The following is a 24,307-nucleotide window of genomic DNA, read 5'->3' as shown; positions in this document are numbered from 1 at the left end:
TGGTTGGAAACTTTTGGGTCTAGCAACATCACCCTCATTTTCCCCTCCCTAATTTTTTCCTTGCAAAGTTCAACTCACTAACTTGCTTGAGTTTTGTCAGATGAAACAGAAGAACCAAAAAAGATCTTAAATCTCATATGTATAACTTAAAAGGAAAGGCGGTGATTTTTGCCCTCAAGGTTCCTTATTGCAGCCATCATTTTTCTGTCACCAGTCCCATGTGGTTGCACAGAGACACCCAGGGAGCCGGCTGGGAGCGAGGTCTGGCTTGGGAGTGGCCCTTTGTCCAGCATCTGATACATCCCAGGTCAAAGCCTGGTTGCTGAGATCACTGCGTTCCCATCAAGTTCTTCCTGATGGGGTGTGAGAGTTCTCATTAGATCACCCACCCTGAAATACCCCCAGAGAATCACGATAATTAGTTCCTGAGTCTTCTTTTTTATTTTCTGCTTTGTTTGCTTTAAAAGTTTTCTCAATGCAGTCCTCTGAAGATATGTGAATGTTTTTCACTAGAGAGACATGGAGAAGGCAAAATTACTATTATTGGATTCCTCCCTGAAATCTTTTGGTTTGGAGAATAACTAAAATAAAGATTCCAGGATTCTAGTGTACTAATCCCCATTCAGCTTTCACCATCAACAGTGTCAAGTGCTCAGACACACATAGAATGTTTGTGTACAGGATGCAAACAAACACACTTGTGATGTTCAAAGAGAAAATAAAATTTTCAAGGAAACAAAAGAACAAAACTTGGGAAAGAAAGGGCCAAGCTCTCAGCCATTCAAGGCCTGCAGCTCAGAAATTGCCATCAATAGCTGTTTTCTGAAGTATATTCAGTTATCCATTTGTTAAGTTGTGATTGGCTCCGTCTTTGCCCACTACGACTTCCTCTGTGCACATCGTTTGATGCTTTCCTGAAGATAAATAACTTCTGAGGTAAAGAGAACTGGTATCTTGATGAGGCTATACAATCAGCTGGGAGATTTAGTTCTCTCCAGTTGAGGTTCATGGTATTTTTTCCTAATTTTTTCCCCCAAAATTCTCTTTATCCATCCTCCCGTCATTCTTAGCACTGTGATTCCTCTTGACTTCTTCACCCGCTACTTTCTCCTAACTTTCTTAACTAAAGCTTCCTTTCTTTCCCTTTTTTACTTTCTTATTTCACAGTATAAACCCTAAGATTAAAATAGTGAATATACGGCAGAACAAAAGTTACTGTTTGTGGCTTAGGTGGAAGTGATTTATCTAACAAATATTCACTCCCATATTGCCTTCTTAGACCACAAGTCCCTTAAGGCTGGAAGTGGTTTCAACTCAGTTTAACAAACATTTATCAAGCACCTACTGTGTGTGTGAGGCCCTTGGGGATACAGAGAGAAACAGGTATATGACTACTGAATCAAACTGCCGTCTATGAAAGGGACCTGACTTCTCACCTCAGGTTTTCTTTAGGCTTCAAGAAGTTAAATAATTAGCACCAAACTCCTTGGAGTTTACTGAGTGTATTTTAGGGAAGGATTATTCTTTATCCCACATCAGTTCAACAATTACAGTACAGCCCTGCCCTGCAATGGGTCTCAGCTATTCCAGCTCTGCCTCAGTCTATCAATAATTCTTACTCTCCTTACCTAGACACTTGGGGTGCAAACACTGGCCCATCTCCTTGGGGCACAGCCATATTGGATCCTTCTTTGTTCCCTCATTTCAATCCAGGCAGTATGATATTTTGTTCATTTAATTTTTTCAAAGTGCTCTCTGTCTCCCTATGAATGCAAGATCTATTTTTACCCTCCTTCCCTTTTTAAGCCATCCTGCCTATTGCCTTCTACCCAGATCCACCACTACATTCTTTTTCCTGGGAAGTCCCTTTTCTATTTCCTCATTCAGGCTTCTAGCAGTTTTACATAGTAACTAAGGTTTTATGTACATCTAAGCAAAGAGATCAGAAATGGTATGGACCTAACAGAAGCAGAAGATATTAAGAGGTGGCAAGAATACACAGAAGAACTGTACAAAAAAAATCTTCACGACCCAGATAATCACGATGGTGTGATCACTCACCTAGAGCCAGACTTCCTAGAATGTGAAGTAAAGTGGGCCTTAGAAAGCATCACTACGAACAAAGCTAGTGGAGGTGATGGAATTCCAGTTGAGCTATTTCATATCCTGAAAGATGATGCTGTGAAAGTGCTGCACTCAATATGCCAGCAAATCTGGACAACTCAGCAGTGGCCACAGGACTGGAAATGTCAGTTTTCATTCCAATCCCAAAGAAAGGCAATGCCAAAGAATGCTCAAACTACCACACAGTTGCCCTCATCTCACACACTAGAAAAGTTATGCTCATAATTCTCCAAGCCAGGCTTCAGCAATACATGAACCATGAACTTCCAGATGTTCAAGCTGGTTTTAGAAAAGGCAGAGGAACCAGAGATCAGATTGCCAACATCTGCTGGATCATCAAAAAAGCAAGAGAGTTCCAGAAAAACATCTATTTCTGCTTTATTGACTATGCCAAAGCCTTTGACTGTGTGGATGACAATAAACTGTGGAAAATTCTGAAAGAGATGGGAATCCCAGACCATCTGACCTGTCTCTTGAGAAACTTGTGTGCAGGTCAGGAAGCAACAGTTAGAACTGGACATGAAACAACAGACTGGTTCCAAATAGGAAAAGGAGTACATCAAGGCTGTATATTGTCACCCTGCTTATTTAACTTACATGCAGAGTACATCATGAGAAACGCTGGGCTGGAAGAAACACAAGCTGGAATCAAGATTGCTGGGAGAAATATCAATAACCTCAGATATGCAGATGACACCACCCTTATGGCAGAAAGCGAAGAAGAACTAAAGAGCCTCTTGATGAAAGTGAAAGAGGAGAGTGAAAAAGTTGGCTTAAAGCTCAATGTTCAGAAAACTAAGATCATGGCATCTAGTCCCATCACTTCATGGGAAATAGATGGGGAAACAGTGGAAACAGTGTCAGACTTTATTTTTGGGGGCTCCAAAATCACTGCTGATGGTGATTGCAGCCATGAAATTAAAAGACGCTTACTCCTTGAAAGGAAGGTTATGACCAACCTAGATAGCATATTTAAAAGCAGAGACATTACTTTACAACAAAGGTCCGTCTAGTCAAGGCTATGGTTTTTCCAGTAGTCACGTATGGATGTGAGAGTTGAACGGTGAAGAAAGCTGAGCGCTGAAGAATTGATGCTTTTGAACTGTGGTATTGGAGAAGACTCTTGAGAGTCCCTTGGACTGCAAGGAGATCCAACCAGTCCATCCTAAAGGAGATCAGTCCTGGTTGTTCATTGGAAGGACTGATGTTGGAGCTGAAACTCTAATACTTTGGCCACCTGATGTGAAGAGTTGACTCATTTGGAAAAGACCCTAATGCTGGGAAGGATTGGGGGCAGGAGGAGAAGGGGACGACAGAGGATGAGATGGTTGGATGGCATCACCGACTTGGTGGACATGGGTTTGTGTAAACTCCGGGAGTTGGTGATGGACAGGGAGGCCTGGCGTGCTGCTATTCATGGGGTTGCAAAGAGTCGGACACGACTGAGCGACTGAACAGAACTGAACTGAAGCAAAGAGACAATGGAGAGAGAGTGTTGGAAAGGTTTAGGGCCTCTGGGAGCCAAGACTGTGCTATAATAGTACCCTATAGAAAATGGTATTAGAGCACAGAAAAGGGAGGATATAATTCTATTTGGAGAAATAGAGAATAATTCAGAAGGGATGTGACATTTGAATTAAGTCTTAAGGGAGCACTCCCTCCTCCGAAAATGGTGATAGAGATTGAAATTCCCAACCAAGAAAAACAGCATGAACTAAGGCCTGGCAGGATAAAATACATGCCATATTCCAGAAGGCAAAGCCTGTCACTTATCGTTTGGAGTATTAGGAAGGATAAGTGAGTGAAGTCGCTCAGTCGTGTCCGACTCTTTGTGATCCCATGGACCATAGCCTACCAGGCTCCTCCGTCCATGGAATTTTCCAGGCAAGTGTACTGGAGTGGGTTGCCATTTCCTTCTCCAGGGGATCTTCCCAACCCAGAGATTGAACCTGGGTTTCCCTCATTGCAGGCAGACGCTTTACCATCTGAGCTACCAGGGAAGCCTAGGAAGGATAAGAGGTTGGGACAAAATGAAACTGGAAGGTAGGGTGAGACCAAGTTTTAAAGTTTTTGAAGAGATGGAGAGTTTGAGTTTCCTCCTGTAGGCTAGGGAGAACCATTAAAGGCTGTAAACAGGAATGTGACATGGCCAGATATACGTTTCAGGAAGATGATTTCTGGCCACAGTATGGTGGACAGGTAGAAGTTAAACCAGTTGAAAAGTGACCCCAAACCCAGGGAGGGCTCTTTTTCTTTTTCTTTCCTTTTCTCTCTATTCTTATCATAATCCAGTAGAGAAGTAAGTAAATATATTTGAAAATAATATTTTGTCATTCATTTGTAAAGATAAACACTCTCAAGTGACACATGTATAAAAGTGGCCTCTCTGAAGATGAGATGAGAATACAGTAATCCTTCAAGATTTGTTAAGAAAAAAAAAGACAGTTTGGCATTTGAAATCCTCTCCTCCTCCTTTTTAGAATCTCAAAGCCATCTGAAGCATCACTGTGGATTTGGGTCAGGATTCTCACTTTATCCTGCTGCTACTTACTGTGGTTTGGCTGCTAAAACGAATTCAGGTCATTTGGATCTCTGTGGCTCGATATTAAGGATGGATTCTTAGGATTAAAAATAATGCTAAAGGTACTAAATTAAAGCATTAGACACTCAATCGTGTCCAACCTTTTGTGACCCCGTGGACTGTAGCCCTCCAGGCTCTTCTCTGTCCATGGAATTCTCCCGGCATGAATACTGGGGTGGGTAGCCATTCCCTTCTCCAAGGGATCTTCCTGACCCAGGGATTGAACCCAGGTCTCCTGCATTGCAGACAGATTCTTTACCATCTGAGCCACCAGGGAAACCCCAAGTTATAGATCCATGTCATTAATAAAATCAGAAGACACAAGAGGCTTCCTGGGTTTAAACCATTTCTGTGGTGATTACATGAATTCTCAATCTTTTTTCCCATAGCACATGACCACCAACATTTATATGTCCAACCCACTTCCATAAAAACCCACGATTTTGAAGAAACACAATTTTTTTTTCAAAGAAATAAAGCTCTGTTGGAGTTCTTGATTGCCATGATTATAATACTACATCAAATGTGTTTAATCACTATAGACTGTGGCATAAATAAAATATACTACAAGTTATTTATAATTGACTTTTCCCTTAAGAAAGCATACTGAATGTAAATGATGGTATTATTATAGAAAAGCTTTGAATCCGTTCTTATTCTTAAGGTGAATTACTCAAAATCTCTGCCATTTCTATCAATACCTTCAACTGATCAAAAGATGCCCTGGTGTCCTATACGAGGATTGAGAATTAATAAATTATTGTATTGAATTAGTTTTATTACATTGAATTAGATGAACTGTTTACTAATTGGATGCTGTTGTTTATTCCTATTTATTTAGATGCTAGAACTGGTGCATTGAAATTATCATACTTAGAGTTGGAAGGCCTTTTTTCCAAAACTTTCACTTCTTGTAAGTAAAATCCAACTGAAAGTAAAGACATGGAAGAGGAACATGCCTGAAAACCACAGGCGTCTGTGGTAATTAGTGTAGTGCCTTTGTGTGGAAACAAGAAGTTTCTTCATATACCATGAACATTGATTGTTTCTGTATGTTACCTTATAGCTTGGCATTGGGGCTTCCCTGATGGCTCAGTGGTATTGAATCCGCCTGCCAATGCAGGAGACGCAGGTTCGATCTCTGGTTGGGAAGATCCCCTAAAGAAGGAAATGACAACCCACTCCAGTATTCTTGCCTGGGAAATACCATGGACAGAGGAACCTGGCGGGCTACAGTCCATGGGGTCACCGAAGAGTCAGACATGACTTAGCGACTAAACAACAAACGAGCTTGGCATTATTAATGGACGGTTTTATGAAAAGAAACCAATTTGGATATTTGATTTAAAAATCTTCCTTCTTTTTAAACCAAGATTTCTTCCTTAAAGAGTAAATGAATCACGTCCAAGATTCCTGCATGAGCCCCACAGTGGACCAGGCTTCCCTTTCCCTCTTCTCTTGTGTCAGAGAGGCCTTTCAAATCTTGCTGTTCAAGCAGCACTGTTTGAGAGCTCCAGGTTTCTTTCCCTTGCATTTTCTTTTCCTTGTGTATCCTTTTATTGCGTTCTCTTTGTTTCATTTTAGTTCCACATATCTGTTGATCTCTTGACTTTCACACAGACTTGCCCTAAAAACAATTCTATAGATTAGTCATCCAGTACCTTACAAAGTAAATGAGAAATACGGGACCTTAAAGTAATTTTTTGATATTAAAGTCTTGGAATAACCGCACATTGTGTCTGTTTCTTTTTCCATATTTGTTTTTGGCTGCACCCCGCAGCATGTGAGATATTAGTTCCCCAACCAGGAATCAAACCTGTGCCCTCTGCATTGGAGTCTTAACCACTGGACCACCAGGGAAGTCCCACATTTTCCATGTTTAAATGAGGTCTCTTGTGGGCAAGTGAGGTGGGAAGACCCTTTCTTTCCTCAGCTACTTCTGAATGTGTCTCTTCAGCTGAAACTCAGGGTGGTGGAAAGCGCTTGGGCTTTTCCAGCTGAGCAACCTTCAGCAAGTCCTGTAATTTCAGTAAGCCTATTTCCTAGTCTGTAAAGTGGAAATGGTAGTAATACATACTTCACAGGGATGCTGTGGAGCTCAAATTAAATGTGAAAATGCTTCATAAAATGCAGGTTAAGACCTGTTAGGTTTTTTAAAAACATTTTTATTAAAACATATTAGTTTTAATAATTTTATTAATAATTTTGTACATCAATTATCTATTTTCTCCTTAGCACTTCCAGCCTAGACTCTACCAGGAATTTTCTGTATCTTCAGTGTAACAAATTTCTTCCACAGATTTTTACACAGTTTGGTCTGTTACCTGGATTAACAGATTTTTTTAAAGACCTTAAAATACTGTAGGGGAAACAAGGGTCCATCAAGATCTCCTGGATATTTGTCTCCTGCACTGGTTTTAACCACATGTGTGATTTCTACCATTCTCTGACATCCTTCAGTCTAGCTCCAATTGCACTTATTTTGTTTCTTAGTTTCTTATGTCACAGTTTGTTGAAGAGCTTGGTTAAGTACTTTGTGTTCAATCCCTTCCTTTCATCTGCTATGCAATTTATTTCTCCATGAGATTAAAGCTGTTTGAGTGGATTCCATGTCTTTGAAACCTTTAGATCCTAAGTCTATTATTATTAATGGCTTAGACTTTTTCACCTTATATGTGTTAGTCTGTATTCCTTAATAAGCGAAGCACAAAGACTGAAAAGTGTGAGAAATAAATATAAACTCAAGTGGATATTGAATGGAACCATAGCAGATCAAGACTTATGTAAGCCTGTCCCAAGGGACTAATGAAGGAAGAATCATTGAAACCATTGTCCCTGTTACCATCATGTGTAGAAGATGAACACTTCCTGCCAGACACCTCAAACTGTCATTTATTGACTGGTTCCTGAAATTTGAGAAAAAAAGCAAAAAGTAATCCAGAAATTCAAGAAGCTAAGAAAAATAGTAATGAACTTATTAAAGAAGGACTCAGAAACCAAAAACAAAGGAGAGAATTTAACCAACAGATTATCCATTCACTCAGTCATGTCCAACTCTTTGCAACCCCATGGACTGCAGCATGCCAGGCTTCCCTGTCTTTCACTGTGTCCCAGAGTTGGCTCAAACTCATGTCCATTAAGTCGATAACCATCTCATCCTCTGTTGAACCCTTTTCTTCTGGCCCTCAATCGTTCCCAGTATCAGGGTCTTGCCCAGTGAGTTGGCTCTTCACCTCAGGTGGCCAAAGTATTGGAGTTTCAGCTTCAGCATCAGCTCTTCCAATGTATATTCTGGGTTGATTTCCTTTAAAATTGCTGGTTTGCTCTCCTTGCTGTCCAAGGGACTCTCAAGAGTCTTCTCCAACACCACAGTTCAAAAGCATCAATTCTTTGGTGCTCAGCCTTCTTTATGCTCCAACTCTCACAACCATATATGACTACTGAAAAAACCATAGGTTTGACTATAAAGACCTTTGTCTGCAAAGTGATGCTGGAGATTAACAACCACCAGACAGGAGACTACTATACCTCCCATCCTACGTGCAATATCCCCTTTGATTTTGTCCATTTGAGACACTGTGAAGTATATTTGTCATTTTGCAAATGCACACACACACCAGTGATCTGTGAGTGAGTTGGAATCACAAATGGAACTTGACCATTCCCAACCTTCAAATTTTAGATTTTATCCAACCTCATCCCCCAAAATCCCAGGCCCTATATTATGGGTACTTTAATGAAAGAAACTGGTAAACTTCATCCTGCCTGAAATTCACCCCAGGTAGCTATCCATCTCCAGGATGGAGTTGGCTTGGTCTCATTTTTCAAACAATTGAAAAGAACTTTGATTAAAAGGAAAGGAGAGGATAGAAGTCTAGTTTAGGGAGAGGAAAATGTTGAGCAAAAAATGGAATTTTTTAAATCATTGATTTTCATTTCAGGTTGATTGGGCAAGAGACCAAGCCAGTACCTATAATGAAAGTTTGTGGGCACTGTTTTTTTTCTGCAAGAGCTGCAACCTTTTTGCAATAGAAATTGTGCGGCCTCTTGTGCTATTAGCCTTGTGCTGTGGTATTGCCAACTGATTTCTCCAATTCTCTTTTCTCAGTGGGCTAGAATGCAGCTGATTAAATAGGCCGTGACTCACATAAGCTCCCGTGTCTTTTTTATTGACTACTTTATGGAAATGTATCACACTCCAAAGGGCCCCCATTGTTGTTGCTGTGCGTGGCTAACTAAGGAGTCACGCTTAGTGCTGAGAGATGGACTTCTACTCTGCAGAGGTGGTATGGGTGGGATACAGGGTTTAAAGGAATCTGGATGGGGAAAGAAAGATGTCTGAGAATTTCTTTTATCTTCATCTGTCATGAAAGTTGGGTGGCCATCACTTCTGGGCAACACTCTTCTCTGTTGATCTTATCTTTATGGCCCCACATCCTTCAGCTAAGTGAATCTTTTCTTTATATGGGCTATTCTGAGAGATTTAGTTAAGTGCAGTAGTAGAGAGAGATTATGACACTAATGCAATTCTGTTTTGTGCTGATATAATGTGATACACCCCTAGGTTTATCCAAAGGGCAATTTATTCCCAATAAATCTAAATCATTTCTTTTTTTTCCCATCAAGGTGGTGATATCTTTTTTAGGCAATGGACAAAAAGCCTTGATTGTTTTAAAAATATATATATACTTAAGTGTTTTTGCCTTAAAATAGCAACTCATGCAATTGTTTGTGGCTTCTTCCTGACATTTAAAAAATGGAATTTTTATTACCATCCTGTAAAACATCTACATACTTTCTATTACATGTTAAGTAACTCTGCATATCGGTTCACTTGTGAATTCAGGCATACAAAGCTCTTCCAGCCTCATCACACAGGACTGGAGTTAATGTGTATATCCTCAGGACCACCAGTTCTTGATCAGTGAGACCCTGAGCTAACGCTGAAAGGAGAAAGAACTTGATTGCCACAGTGGTTTCTCAGAGATTGTGGTTTTCACAGTGGTTTCCAGAGATTGATCTGGATCCCATCTGGGTTTACCTAATAGATCATGGAGGTAATAAGATTGGGCTCAGAGTCAACTTTACATTGAGAACAATTCTGTTACTGCACTCATCACAGAGTGCGTTAGACATAGAAGACAATCAGCAGAATAAAAATTGATTTGGTCTGATTTTTTTCCCTAGCCATTCCAAACTTCACCTATAATCCCATTTTTTTCCATTGCCCATAAGGGAATGCAGGCAAGAGAGTTCATTAATACAGATTCCCTCTAATAAGAAAACAGCATAACACATCTTACAAAAACACAGCATATAAAACACTGCATTTCCGCCTCTCTTCCTCTTCAGAATCTTGTTGGTGGATGACCAAGAGAGGAAATTCAGCAACTCATTCAGTGCCCAATTTTAGCAAACCAAGTATGACTTTTGGGATGAGAAGGTAGCGATGGTGCTGTCCCTAGTCTCCTAAAATTAGTGACTTTGAATTCAAACATCTCTGCTGCATTATGTCTTTGTTTTCTTGGTTGTGGCATTCTTGGGTTTCAGTTGGTGGGGAGAGAAAAGCCTCATGCTGATAATGTACTGAAAGTAAATGAAATTAAATAAGCGAAGCAGTGCTCATCACTACTTCCTTCCCCCCTGGGTAATTCAATTCAAGCTCTCTCTCGGATGGCAACTCACAGGGACTGTCTCTGTCACCCCGCTGGGGCCTGGAGTCTTAACATCTAAATAAAAGTTTCACTCAAGCATTTTTTATGCTCCTGCCAGCAGGATCAGTGAGCTGGTGTGGGCCCATTAATGTAATATTCATACTCACAGACTCTCCCCGCACACGAGGCAATGTCTTCCCATTTTCATAATTATAGATGTTCCATAAAATGGCATTTAGATTTGCATTAAAAAAGGAGGTTTGAATTCTAATAGAACGTTTAACATGTCTTTTATGATTCAGACTCTTGGCATCTTTAACAAGAAACTGTGTCTCTAAGTTTAACAAGACCTTAAAAAGGGGGGGGGAAATAGTGGGAAGAAAAGATGGAAACTCCAGGCTTAGAGGATCCTATTTTTCTTATCCCTTGTGCCTTTCATTTAATTTTTAGGCCTCTAGGAGCAATTTTTTTTTGACAGCATGGCAGAGAGGATAGGTTCTCCTTCAAAGGGCCTTCTTAGCTGTACCAGGTCCTCACCCTCGGTATGATCTGCTTCTATTTTCTTGGAGAGCATTTTCAAAGAGATATTAGAATTTTCAGAAGGGTGGGAGAAATGAAAGAATCCTAGACAGATGAACTTTCCTTTGCTGCTGTTCATCTCATGTGTGCACCCTGAGACCCATCCAGGAGATTTATAGCAGCCACAGAGTTTGCTAACTGCAAAACACACAAATGGAAACAGCCCATGAACAAGAAGTTGAAAATATTCCTTAAGAACAAATAGGAAAAAGAATCAGGCACTCAGCTAAAAAAGAAAGAGCTCTTCTGATCTACATTTTTGAAACTAAGCTGGAAACAGCTTAGAAGCAAAAGGTTTAGTCCCCAAACCTAAAAAGAGTGAATATTAGGACTATGCTAACCTATTCCCTTCATTTCTCCTAATTAAGAAGTACAGAGTTTTTAATTGTTTTTGTTGTTGTTTATTTATTTTTTTGAGAACTAAAGTCCTTCCTCTTTGTCTCTGACCTTTACCCCTCCCTTCTGTAAAATAAGTATAAGCCCTAGTGGTGGAAGACAGATTAGGATCTTGACTTCTCAATAAATTTGTACCTAACGAGGCTAATTGAAAGCCAAAAGTGTTAGCAGCATACAATTAAAAGCTGATGTCAGATCCAGATCTTCTCTGTGTAAAGGCTTCTACCATTCCTAGACTTTTCCCTTGACAGTGACATAACTGGGATTTGGCAATTATTGCCAAGTTCAGCTATGCATAGCCTTTCTTTGTGTGAAAATATGTTTACTAAGGTGACTTTCTGTTTGTTAGAAAAACATTAGTGTGTGTTTAGTTAAGCAAATTCTTAGTTTTTTGGAGTCCTTTTCTTACCAATCAGTGCACGTTTAAACTACCTCCCTTGTACAGACTAATATTATGTTTAGGTCATTTTAAGCAATTTCAGCATTAGATATAATTAGAAAGAAAGAAAACTTATTCCCCTCCAGTCATCTAGAAATTGTTTTATTCTGTATCATATTTAAGCAATAGCCCGTCTGCATCTCTTCATTAACGTAGATTATCTCAAGTAGCCCAAATCAATGAAAATTCTGTCAGATTTCAACAAAACATTTTGTTCTTATTCCTTTTAGGAATGGAAGACATCGAAAGAGGAGCTCAAGAGCTTGATAATATCATCAAGCAAGGATACTTAGAGAAGAAAAGCAAAGGTACTGATTAGACCCCCAGATCTCAGAACATTTCCAAGAAGAGAATGAGAATGAGGAAAAAGAGGGCCAGCATAGGGAATGCATTCTCTGTGCCCATAACTATACTAGGCAGGTATAAGGCAAGAGGAAAGGAAGAAAGGAAAAGTCTGGTATCTGTGTGTAGGCTGGAAGGACCTGGCCCCAGATCTCCACTTCATCAGGACAGGGATTGGTTTCTGTCTTGCTCACCTGGTACACCTGCTTAGGAATTACTTGTTGAATAAATAAATGAATGACTATATTCTTGTTCTCATCTCTCAGTGTGCACCCATAAAGAGTGAAACTGTGTTGCCTCAAGTGTAATTTTTATATCATATGTGAAGCAGCCCACTTTCAAGTTTCAGACAAGCCCAAATCTTCAGCTCTCACTCTTTAATTAAGATAGTAGGGTTGGAGTACCAGGTTTAACACTCAGGCAAATTGGGTTAGTACAAAGAAAGCCTTGCTCATGCCCATGGTCTAGAGTGTCATTTTGGTTTGCTAAAGGCAACATAAAGATCTCATGGAGAATTTTATAACTACAGGATGAGAATAGAACCTGAAAGATAAAGGAAATGTAGAGAAACAGCTGAGGTCAGAGCAAGCAAAACCCGTTTAGAACTTGGGCCTTTAACTGAGTGAGTCTTCTGCACTCTGAGTCAATAGGGATAACCTGTGGGAGTGAAAGGGAGGGTTTTACAGTCCATTAACCTGGAAAATAAAACAATAACACACTGGACTGTGTGTTGTTGGATTTTACGGACTCTTCAGTGATTGTAGTTACCTGAATTTATGTCCCTTACTGCTCTTCTGTTTAGATCATAGTTTCTTTGGATCAGAGTGGCAGAAGCGATGGTGTGTTGTCAGCAGAGGCCTCTTCTACTACTATGCTAATGAGAAAAGTAAGTGTTCTTCATTTGCACAGCAGCATCTCACTCCTGGATGCAAGCACTTCGTAAATTCTCAAGCACTTAGATCTAAACTTAGTAGTCCTTAACTAACACCCATAAAGAGACATGCTTGGGAAAGAAGCTTGGCGAAATAATACCTTGCTCATCACCAAAAACTCATACCAATTTAGAAATTATAGCCCCTTTAAGCACTAGGATAGTGTGGTCAGCATATCAAAAGGCTACCTTATGACTAATAACATATTATTGAGGTCAAATGCCTTGGCATTGGTTAAAAAAGGAACTTCAAACACTTTATAGGCATTAATAATATAGGTTAAATATTGAAAAATAATAATTCTGAGAAGGATTTTAGCAGCTTACCAACACCCCAGAAATATAACCTTTGACTCCGAACTCTCTAAGAGCATGTTTCAAACTTATCCTACTGGCTCCTGGGACGTAATCCAATGGACATCCCTAGAGCCATGGAGTGTCGAGACCCCAGTATTGCTGTGCCCAAGAAACACCCTTCAGCCAGATGGCAGCAGCAGCAAAGTGTTGACCCAAGCCAAAAGCAGCTTCTTATGAGCCACCACTGACTGAATCAACCACAACACTCATGAGCTATCCCTAAAAGACCTCCCATCCCGGCTTAACACTCTTGCTTAGTTCATGAGAAGGAATAGAGGATATAAGCACAAACTGGAGGAGCTACAAATAACTACAAGCTAAAAGTTATCACTGTAGGTGAATGCAAACTTTGAAACAGGGAATTCCTTCCTGCCGAATAGACTGCCACAGGAGTAATGCTGCAATGCAAGAGAAAGATAAAGTAGCAATCTTGTGAGGATTTCTTTGGGTTCTATCACCTTACAGAGGCCAGTGATCCGAAGTAAATCATCTATTGTCCTTTCAGTAATTTTCTGTTTCTCCTCTCTTCCTTTTTTCCTGGACTTATTCCTCTCCCAAAGCCTGGATAGCTAGTCAAGGGAATAGTCAGATACTTACCCAGTTGCCTTTGGACTTCCTGCACCTTTGGCTTGAAGGTAGCAGAAAAAATAGCTTTGCTAAGTGACATGGAATCCTTCAGATTAGATCTTGGGCTTCAAGGCAGTTACCTCACTCTGCCTCTCTGCCTGCAACAGTTATCACTAACCTTCATCTTGGGTTCACCATCATGATTCCTCAGAGCCTTTCCCATATATGGAAGTGTGAGGTGTACTTGGAAATGATAGCAGCATAACTCAAAACCTGAATAACAAGCCCCCTGCATCCTTCCAACCCCTAGCCTACTCTCAAATCCAGCAACTAAAGTTTCTCCCCTGAATTCTAGGCCAGCCAGGTTTTATTTTCTTATTTTGAACCTTCAAACTAATGTAACATATATATACTTGGTAAAATGTCTATCATCTCCCTTATATTTAAATACATGGTTGGTATATCTGGATATAAAACCAGCTATCACGTTCATTCATTCAGAATCCTTCCCACTCAAGGTGAGGAGGGAGAGCAAGAGCGAGAGGCTTGGAGACTTTTATTGACCATTTTGCCATCAGAGTGAAATAAAATCTGGTGACCAAAGAACAACAAAACATTTTAGTGGCCAGTTAGAACAAGGAGAGATACTTTAACAAAAAAGATTCTGGTGTCAAAAAGCACTGTTGCATGGCTCCCTTTTCGCCAGTTACTTCTTATTGTGCCCAAGACATTTCCTTAGTAAGAACAGAGTGTTTGTGTATTTCTTTTAGCTCAACCAGGTGAGGACAGATTCTTTTACTTTTCTGTAACTATTTTCTTCCCACTGTCACCCTTCTCATCATCATCATCAAAAAGTAATTCATTCTAGGGACTTCCCTGGTGGTCCTGTGGTCAAGACTCCATGGTTCCAATGCAAGGGGGCATGGGTTGAAAACCTGGTCAGGGAGCCACATCCTGTGAGGTGTGGCCAAAAAAACAAATTCATTTTACAGGACAGAAAGCATCACCCAGACACTGTGGCTCGTTCTTCTACAAGTTCTGAACCACACCACGAGGATGCAAAATCATTGAGAACCACCCCTTCTTTTTCTGTTTCTAATTTTTTTTTTTAAGAGAGTGACAGGCAGAGTCAGAGAAGGCAATGGCACCCCACTCCAGTATTCTTGCCTGGAAAATCCCATGGACGGAGGAGCCTGGTGGGCTGCAGTCCATGGGGTCGCTAAGAGTTGGACACGACTAAGTGACTTCACTTTCACTTTTCACTTTCCTGCACTGGAGAAGGAAATGGCAACCCGCTCCAGTATTCTTGCCTGGAGAATCCCAGGGACGGCGGAGCCTGGTGGGCTGCCGTCTATGGGGTCGCACAGAGTCGGACACGACTGAAGCGACTTAGCAGCAGCAGCAGCAGCAGGCAGAGTAGTCTCTCCTTTCACTCACTTGGGGTCCTTTTCCTTTTATACTCCTTCCTCATCATCTAATGATACTCAACAGTACTCTGCTGCTTCCCAATCTGACTGCTTGCAAGGGGGATAAAATACTGAGTTTTAATTATTCTCCCTCTAGCGTGAACTTCCACCTGACCAGCAGGAGAGAGAGAGAAGTCTAGCCCAAATGCTACGTAAGACATAGGAGGAGAACCCGGACTTACAATGCCCCTTGTGCTGCTGTCCCTCCCCTCGCGTGTGCTCTGCTGGCCCTGATAATAATGTTTCAGCACTATAATAGCCTTCAAGAGCCTCATGTTTACGGCCATACTCTCCCCGCTGTAATAATTTCTTCTTTCTCTTATTATAGATCTCTTAATATTCTAATAAATTCTCTGTCTCTGTTGTACTCTTTTGGCAAAATAATCTTTCACGTTGCATTCCCTAGCTTGGCAGTGATCTCCGCCTGGCTGTCACAGTAGCCTCTTCTTAAGCTTCTCTAATAACACTTCCTCGACTATTGTGGTTCCTCAGGGAGGTAACAGCTGTTTCTGTGCTTTTATTTTACATCCAGAGAAGATGCCCTCCCTTGGCAGTTGCATCTCTCTAGAGATAAAGGGAGCTTTCCTGTCTTGCAGGCAAGCAGCCCAAAGGGATCTTCCTCATTAAGGGCTACAGTGTACGGATGGCCCCCTACCTGCGAAAAGATTCCAAGAAAGAATCCTGCTTTGAGCTGACCTCCCAGGATAGGCGCAGCTATGAGGTAGGATGGGACGAGGAGATGGAGATCCTGATTAGTGTCGCAGTCTTGTTTCATGTTGCATGTGAGCTGTGGTTGTGATGCTGGATGCCATCCTTTGTTACCTGTCTTTTCTTACCAAGACCTTCTTTCTTGACACGTCCTCACCTTTGCTCTGTCGTGCCCACCCTTCTGTTGCCACATTCATCCTAGATCCTGCCTTTGCCAGGCTTCCATCTCTCCATCCCTTCCCTTCTCAGTCTCCTTCTGTAGGTGAAAGTCTTGTCTATTGCAGCACACAACCCAATTCTTCATTCAGAGTCTCTAATTCCATGGCTTTAATTTCCACTCTCTCTCTTTTTCAACTGATTATCTTCACTTCCTTTTTTGAAATCCAGAAAAAGAGAAATCTGACTGTAGGGTGAAGAAATAATTCATTTTCACATATTCATCTTGCTATCCAAAATAGTCTTCCTCTGTGTAGATACACTGCATATCTCTGGAAAGATTTCTAAGATACTAGAAGCAATGAGTACTGAGTAGTAATAGTGACTGCTGAGGAACTAGAGGACCTGAGTGGGGGTGAGAGAGACAGTCTTCACTGTGTTCATTTTTATACATTTTGATATAATAGGTAATGCATTATAAAATTAAAAAGGCCAAAAAAAAAGTCTGAATATGGAAATACAGTGATTTTTCACCAAAAATATACTTTTACATTGAATACACATATTGTGTGGGTGAATACACATATTGTTTCCTCCTTGTTGGCTACTTTTATCACAATTTTACTAAAACAATTTAGAAAAACTTTAGCTAACTCAAGAAAAAGAGAAAAGCCATGCTAAGGTTAATATTAACCACTTACGTAACCCTTTGACCCTTCAAGTCTTTCTCAGCACTCATCCTTTCATGTTTCTACAGTATCCTAGCCCTGATTTTGTAAAAATGACCTAGGTTTTAATTATGTAATTTCAAAAGAAATTTTTGAATTTAAACCAAACTTTTCTATGGAATTTTTTTATAGATCTATTTTTATTATTAAGTTCTGATTTGCCAGGCCAAGATAAAAATTTTTGTAAGTCTAAAACAATTTCCCTAGTCATTTTTATAGACAAGTGTTTTTAAGAAATCAAGAATGATGATATTTATTAATAAGTTTTAAGCAGGAATCTAGGTTTCTTATACAGCACATGTTTTTATCTTACCCTAATGACCAGATAATAATGACTGTTGATTTCAAGTTGATTCATTTAAAATAAGAAATTACTAAAGCCTGATGCTTGACTGGCCTGTTTTGTGAATCAGGATGTAGAGTTTGTTTACTTCTTTTCTTTGGCCCATTGAATCCAAGTCATTACCATAGTCTGTGGATTCTTCCTCTACAATATCCTTTGGATCTTTCCCTTCTGATTTATTTCTACAGCCATCACAATAGTTAAGTCCCTATCACTTCATTCAGAGGACAAGTTAAGTAAGCTTCTAGTTGATCTGTCTCTAATTTCTCCCTATTTCAGTCTGTCCTACTCAAAACAATTGAAACAATCTCCCTCTCCTTTTGCTAGAATTTACAGTGGCTTCATCTGTACTGCCTGCACTTGAAATCTGAATTCCTAATACTCAAAGCCTTTTCATCAATTCTTCTTTGACCCTCAGCTCGCCAGCTTCATCTGTTACTGTACTCCAGTCAAGCTGATCTGCCTACCTTCCCTATACTTGATGGTCTCATTTGTAATCTTTGGCGGCTGGTTCTCCCTACCTGAAATGTTCAGCTCCCTCCACCAGTTTCCACCAACTCTCTTTAAAAATTCAACCCAAAGAGTATTACTTCAACAAGCCTCCCTGGCTTACCATAGGCGATGATAAGTGCTCCCTGTCTTCTCTCAACATCCAGCTGTTTTCAAATGCACTTACTTTGAAGTGTTCCCTTGTCAAGTGTGTGTGCTGCTGTCTCCAAAACTGACACGTTGATCTGAAGTCAGGAATTTGGGTTTGCCTTTTTCTCTGTAAACTGTTCTCAATAAATGCCTGATGAATGAATGGGTAATCAAATGAATGAATGCACATGAACATGAATTCTGGATTCAAATCCAGCTGTCAACTTTGGGGATGCAAATTTACTGAAGGAGAAAAATCACTTTGAGTGGGATTTTGATCTTTTTTCTAAATGTTAATTCTCAGGAATCTGAGAATTAATGAGAATTCTGAGCCTTCTACTTGACTCTGCAGTTCAGCTCACAAGATTCCTCCCCTTGAACCTCCCTAAAGGATTCACAGAAATTTTAGTGTAAGTGATAAACTAATTCACTAATTTTTCTCTAGTTTACAGCTTCTAGTCCAGCTGAAGCCAGAGACTGGGTGGATCAAATAAATTTCTTGTTAAAGGGTAAGTATCGTTATTACAGAAACAGTATTTCAGTCCGTTTTCAATTCAAGTTGTATTGCATAAATATAATCCATGGGCTTCAGTATATTTTTATCTGCCCATTCTCCCTATCATATCTTTCACATGATAACAACAAATAGTACTATGTGTGATTCAGAAGGAAAAGAAACCATCAACCTGGAGGTGACTTCTAGTATCATTCTAGCTCTTCCACCTACCTACAGGCAAGTCTGTAATATTTATAATCACCAGAAAAGAGATGCTAAAAACCAGCTCAGCTCAATTCAGTGTCTCTTAACCCCTTATATTCTGGAAAGGAAATACATGATACCAAAGTCATCTAGATGTGGTTTAGGTTCAAAATCTTCCAGTTTTAGTCAAGTAGAAATCTAAACTCATCTAGGTGGCCTTTAAGAACATTGGACACGAAAAACAAATTGCTGTTTCCCAAACCACAATCAAATGTTCTTTGCTTTGACTGGGAAGAGTCCTGCCTGAAGATGTTAAATGACTGCTCTTAGAGTACCCTCTGCTGGCCATCCTGTAGGCACAGCAGTGACGGGGCCCAGGCAACTTTGTCTGGGAGGGGCCCGGCAGGTAGGAGCAGCCAGCCTTGAGTCTGTCACCTGACATTGATAGCCCTCTTGATGGCACACATACCTCATGGCAGGACCCCGCCTCTGCATAAAGGCAGAAGCACCAACTTCGTACGTGACCCAAGACCTAGTGAGAAGAACATCAACCTAAAAACACCGACCCTTTTCATCTAGTTTTTTTAATTCTGCTATAAGATTTTATTGTGGATAAAAAAGAAGGCAGCACCAGAGCTTTAATTACAATTGCCTCTTTTACTCAGTTTATGCCTTTACTATCACAGGAACAAACTATTGCATCTACCAAGAGCGTCACGTATAATAGACTAGAACTAGGCAAACATGAACATTGATGGTGAGACTACAGGGTACGTTCTCATCTAGGTGCCTTGGATTTATGCGTGTAATATACCCCTAAGTGTGTAAACCTCAATAAAACTCCAAGCAGCTTTATTGAGCTGTACCCTGTGGTACTTTCAGAATCCCACATTGAAGGAATTATTCATTCCATTTTATTTTAAAACAAACAAAATAATAACATATGGTTTAAGCCACAGATGTGTCTTTGATCCCTTCCTCATATGAGGTGGCACCAGAATTCAGATGAAAATAGTTGCAAAATCTTTATTAAAAGCCTAATCAAGCCAAACAGTTTTACTGTGTTTCGAAATGAGCATCGGATGCCTCTCTATTCTTTCTTCCCCAGAGCACCCTGCTTGCTCTCGCCCATCCTGCAGAGGCCCGTCAGCAGGGTTTCAGAGAGCACTCTATACTGCGCCTCAGAGAATGAACCTTCCCAGTTCCCCATTAAAATAAGATAGCAATCTCCCTCCCCTGCCCTGGGCTCCCCAGTGCTGTAATGGCTCAACATCCTCTATGTGGTGACCCACTTTAAGGTCAGCCAGACTGTACAGTTGCAAAAGGACATGGAAACTACATTGCTCAGCCATTCCATCTGGTCCTGTATTACCACTATAGTTTTCCACATCCCACTTTCTCTTCCTCTTTCACTTTGGCCTGCTTTTCTCTTTACAAGCAAACCTCTCTGAAATTCTGCAGTGAGACCATGGGGGAGATGAATGAGCTTGTGACAGCTCAGGTATCCTATGGAAGCCACCATAGTTCCCAGGCTCTGTGCACCCTGGAGAACCTAGGCCATCACTCACCCTCCCAGTTTTCCACTTGACAAGCAGCGCGAAGCACACTGGCATTTCCTCTTCTGGCCTATTCTCTTCCCTTCACCTCATGTGCTCTCACACACCCATACTTTTCAGGGCTGCTTCATCCTGATTAAGTTTTATTGCAAGGAAGGATTTATGTTGATGGTTTAAACCTGATGCAGTGCTAGTCTGGCCTTTTCTGTAGATTTCCTGCCACCAAGTCCTGCATTAGAAATAACAGCACTTAACCTGGTGTTTCATTTTCTTTTGACATGTTTTATTCTCATCCCTCCTCCTCCTTCTCCCTCTTTCCTTCCCTGCCTTATCTTTTTCCTTTTCACCCTATCTTGATTCATTCTCATCTCTGCCCTGACAGACCTGAGCTCCTTAACCATTCCATATGAAGAGGAGGAAGAGGAGGAGGAAGAAGGGGAGAAAGAGGAAGAAGAGATGTACGATGATATCGATGGTTTTGACTCCTCAAATTCTGGTTCCCAAAGCAGACCCATTATCTTGCCTGGGAGCGTGGGGCTCAAAGAGCCCATGGAGGAGAAAGAAGATGATATTTATGAAATCTTACCAGGTAAGACATTTCATCTTCTAATTACCTTCTTTTAGTTTAGAAACTCTAGACCTGGTAGAAGAATATAACTTGGACAGCTCCAGAGGAAGCCAAACCTCTGAAGGAGGCACTGCAGGGAAGCTTTCATGATTCCCAGCACAAAAGCCCTGCCCTGGGGGCAAGATGGGTTGATGGGGGTGGGGAGTGTCTTTTATCTCTGCACGTGAAATAATTTATTACAAACATCAACAGGTTCAAGAGTCAAGAATACTCATGCTGGTTCTCATAGGTTCACTGCAAGTTTCATCAAAACTCTCTAGTTTGAACTTCCTTTTTGTGTAATTGTGAGGATAATGGAAAGTCACCTCAAATGATGAAGGATATGAAAAGACTGCAGAGATATAAATGCTGACAACCTTTTCAGTAACACAGTAAAGCCTTGACAGAGCACAGTTCACCTTTGCCTAGTCCAGATATACCACGAATTAAATCACATCTCATGTGTCCTCTGCCCACCATTACAGCAGGTCTACTGTACATATTTCTTTTTTTTCCAAAGGCATGATAACCAGCATCTCAAAAACTGTGTAGTCATCACTGCTCCCGCCCAGCCACTTCCTGTGTGGGTAACAGCAGCTGCTGAACAGTGCAGAGCACAGTGGGGGTCAGACTGTGCAAAAAATGAAGCCTGAGCCTTTTAATTGTGAGGTAGTTAGACCACAGGAACGCTGAATCTTCAAGTCCATTCAGAAAGATTGCTCCTGTGGAAATTTGCCAGGAGTTCAGTGCTCTGCTGAGAAATCCAAGTTAAGTCTAAATTTATAGCAATTTAAACCTCAATCCCAGATGAACCTAGGAGCTGAGGTGAACCTAACACTCAGGCCCCTGAAGTCAGGGCTGGTTGCTAAAAATATTGTTAGTAAGCAACTGACATTTCAAGGCTTCCTAAGAAGGGTTCAACCCTGTCAACACCACATTCATCTCTCCCTTGGGGAGAAGCCACGTCATTGCTTTCTGAGTTGCAGGTCTGTGGCTACACATTTCCTCCTGACTGGGACCTCACACACTCAGTCACCAACCCACGACAAGAAGAGCCTGCTTCTTCTCCCAGCACTTCCAGCCTCTGCCAGTCCCTGACTTCCCCAGCCTTTTTGTTGCGTTTTATTATGCAAATGATATCTTGGTTGAGGTCGAGCCATTTCTTGTGTCTGAAGTTAAAAAAAAAAAAAATGATAATTTCCTCAGCAAGTCATCGTCGTTAATGAAGTTTTACAAAAACAGATACAACCAAAGGAAAATAAAATTTCACAGGTGATAAATTTTTCCAATTTCCCTGGCAGAATTCGATAGGATTGTTAAATTAAGAGTGAAGGTGTCTGTTAGAAAGCAACGAGCAGTGATGGGTAATTTTATAGAGTGGAAAATTGAATCAAATTGCTACATTAAAACACAGCTCCTCTGAGAATCTTCCCTTTCACAGTCTGCTCCATTGCAACAGCAGGGTGCAGAAATGGATCTAAATCACAACAACCCCTAAAAGGAGATGTACTCCCCAACTTGGCCAGAGGTTCCTGATGAGCTCACATTCCACTTGCTCCTGTCCAGGCCGGGGGGAGATAGCCAGGTGACACTCCACTTGAGGTCACAGCTGTGTAAGAGTCCTCTGGGAAAACGTTATAGAGCCACTCAGCCTTCTGCAGAGCAAAGAAGGGTTGCTAGTGCCCGTGTTTACTTCTCAAAGGAGCAGGGAGAAAGGAGCTGATGCTCAGACACACAGAGCAAAGGAGAGTAAAGGGAAAGAGGCCTCAGAAAATAAAACCTAACCCCAGGTGGGTTACTGAATGTGTGACTGGTTTCTTAGCAGCCATCCTTCCCACGCCTCTTAAAACCCTACCCTCAGCCATTGTGGCACTGCCTAGTGTGCCAGAGCTCATGCCAGTTTGGATATTGGAGTGGACTCCAAGGGCATGGAGAATGGTCTACTTTCTTGAGGAAAGCCACTTACCCTGTGCTTAGAACAACTGCCCCTCAGAAGTGAGGAAGGCCACATCACAGGAAAACCAGGGTCTCTTTCCAGGTTAGGGCAACAGCAGCCAACTTGCTGGTTTATTTTCTAAAGGACAGGACTGTTCTCAGCCAACAGGTTCTTCCCCCAAAGCTTCTATCCATCACAGTTTTTAGAGACTGCATTGAAGTTGGGATATATTGGCATTTTATTAGGATGCGATTATTTTAGACACAAGTCTCCATCAGCCAGCTTCCTGTCCATGCTACTCAGCTTGTTGCTTCTGAAATTGCTGTTAGTTTTGCCTGTGCCACACTCCCTGTCTTGGAGGAATTGAGAGAGGATGTGAGGGAGCCTGACGCTCATCTCAGAAGACCACCCCCGGAGCAGTGCCATGTGAGACACAGCATGATGTCACAGTGACAGTGCTGGCTCTGGGTCAGGATGGACCTGCTCTGCCACCTGCCAGCTGTGAGACCTTGAGCAAGTTATCTGCCCTGTTTCTCAGGTGTGGTTTTGCCAGCTGTAAAATGGGAATAACAGTAGTAGCTGTCACAAAGGATGCATGAGAAGCCTGGAACAGAATGCATAAAGCACTGAGAGCCCTGGCATACAGGCAGCATTCAGTAAATTCTGGCTATTCTCCATTTGGTGGCATTTAAACAGAAAGTGGAGAAGGCAATGGCACCCCACTCCAGTCCTCTTGCCTGGAAAATCCCATGGATGGAGGAGCCTGGTAGGCTACAGTCCATGGGGTCGCTAAGAGTCGGACACGACTGAGCGACTTCACTTTCACTTTTTACCTTCATGCATTGGAGAAGGAAATGGCAACCCACTCCAGTGTTCTTGCCTGGAGAATCCCAGGGACGGGGGAGCCTGGTGGGCTGCCGTCTATGGGGTCGCACAGAGTCGGACACGACTGAAGCGACTTAGCAGCAGCAGCAGTAGCAAACAGAAAGTGTTGCCTCTTTGAAGAATCCTGGGAATCGGCTCATTCCCCATCTCCGCCAACCAGACCTGAGACAGTCCGGTTGGACATTTTCAGTGATACGTGTGAAGCAGGTGAAACTGAAAATCCTGAGCAGATGGAAAGTGGCTCACACCTTCTGCTCAGGCCCATTTTTACTGCGAAGACAGGTGCTGGGTGGAGGACAGTAAGGTGGGATTGTGCTAATGTTGCACACTCATCAATAGTCAAATGACTTGGGCCTCTAAGGCATGTCTCACAGTAACAGTTAAATGTGCTTTGTAGAGAATATTTAGCCCGTCAATTCTGCTTCTCCTTCCTCTTTGGGATGGGGCCTATACCAGCCTCACTGTCTCTATGGGGAAGGCTGTGTAAGTGAGATCGCCTCCCTTCCAGAATATAATTTTGATGGACTTCCTAGTTTTGAAAGAAAACTGCCTGTAACATATACCAAGTCAATACAAAAATGTTTTTTCCTAATCAAAATAGTGTATGGATCAT

The 24,307-nt window shown here is 41.4% G+C and overlaps 1 protein-coding gene across 1 annotated transcript in view; it reads left to right on the top strand.

Annotated features, from left to right (window-relative positions):
- The window catches only part of SKAP1 (src kinase associated phosphoprotein 1), a 305,305-nt gene that overhangs the window by 242,482 nt on the left and 38,516 nt on the right, over positions 1-24,307 (top strand). Inside the window, exons 5-9 of the mRNA XM_081582429.1 lie at positions 12,004-12,081; positions 12,918-13,001; positions 16,033-16,157; positions 18,456-18,519; positions 20,649-20,855. Of these exons, the coding sequence (XP_081438555.1) occupies positions 12,004-12,081; positions 12,918-13,001; positions 16,033-16,157; positions 18,456-18,519; positions 20,649-20,855 (558 nt within the window). The remainder of the gene's footprint in view (positions 1-12,003; positions 12,082-12,917; positions 13,002-16,032; positions 16,158-18,455; positions 18,520-20,648; positions 20,856-24,307) is intronic.

This window comes from Giraffa tippelskirchi, chromosome 3 (genome assembly GCF_054371585.1).
Source record: "Giraffa tippelskirchi isolate mGirTip1 chromosome 3, T2T-mGirTip1v1.2.pri, whole genome shotgun sequence".
Taxonomy (NCBI): Eukaryota; Metazoa; Chordata; class Mammalia; order Artiodactyla; family Giraffidae; genus Giraffa; species Giraffa tippelskirchi.
Note: the sequence above shows the minus strand (reverse complement) of the source record. Positions and strands in the feature narration are given on the sequence as shown.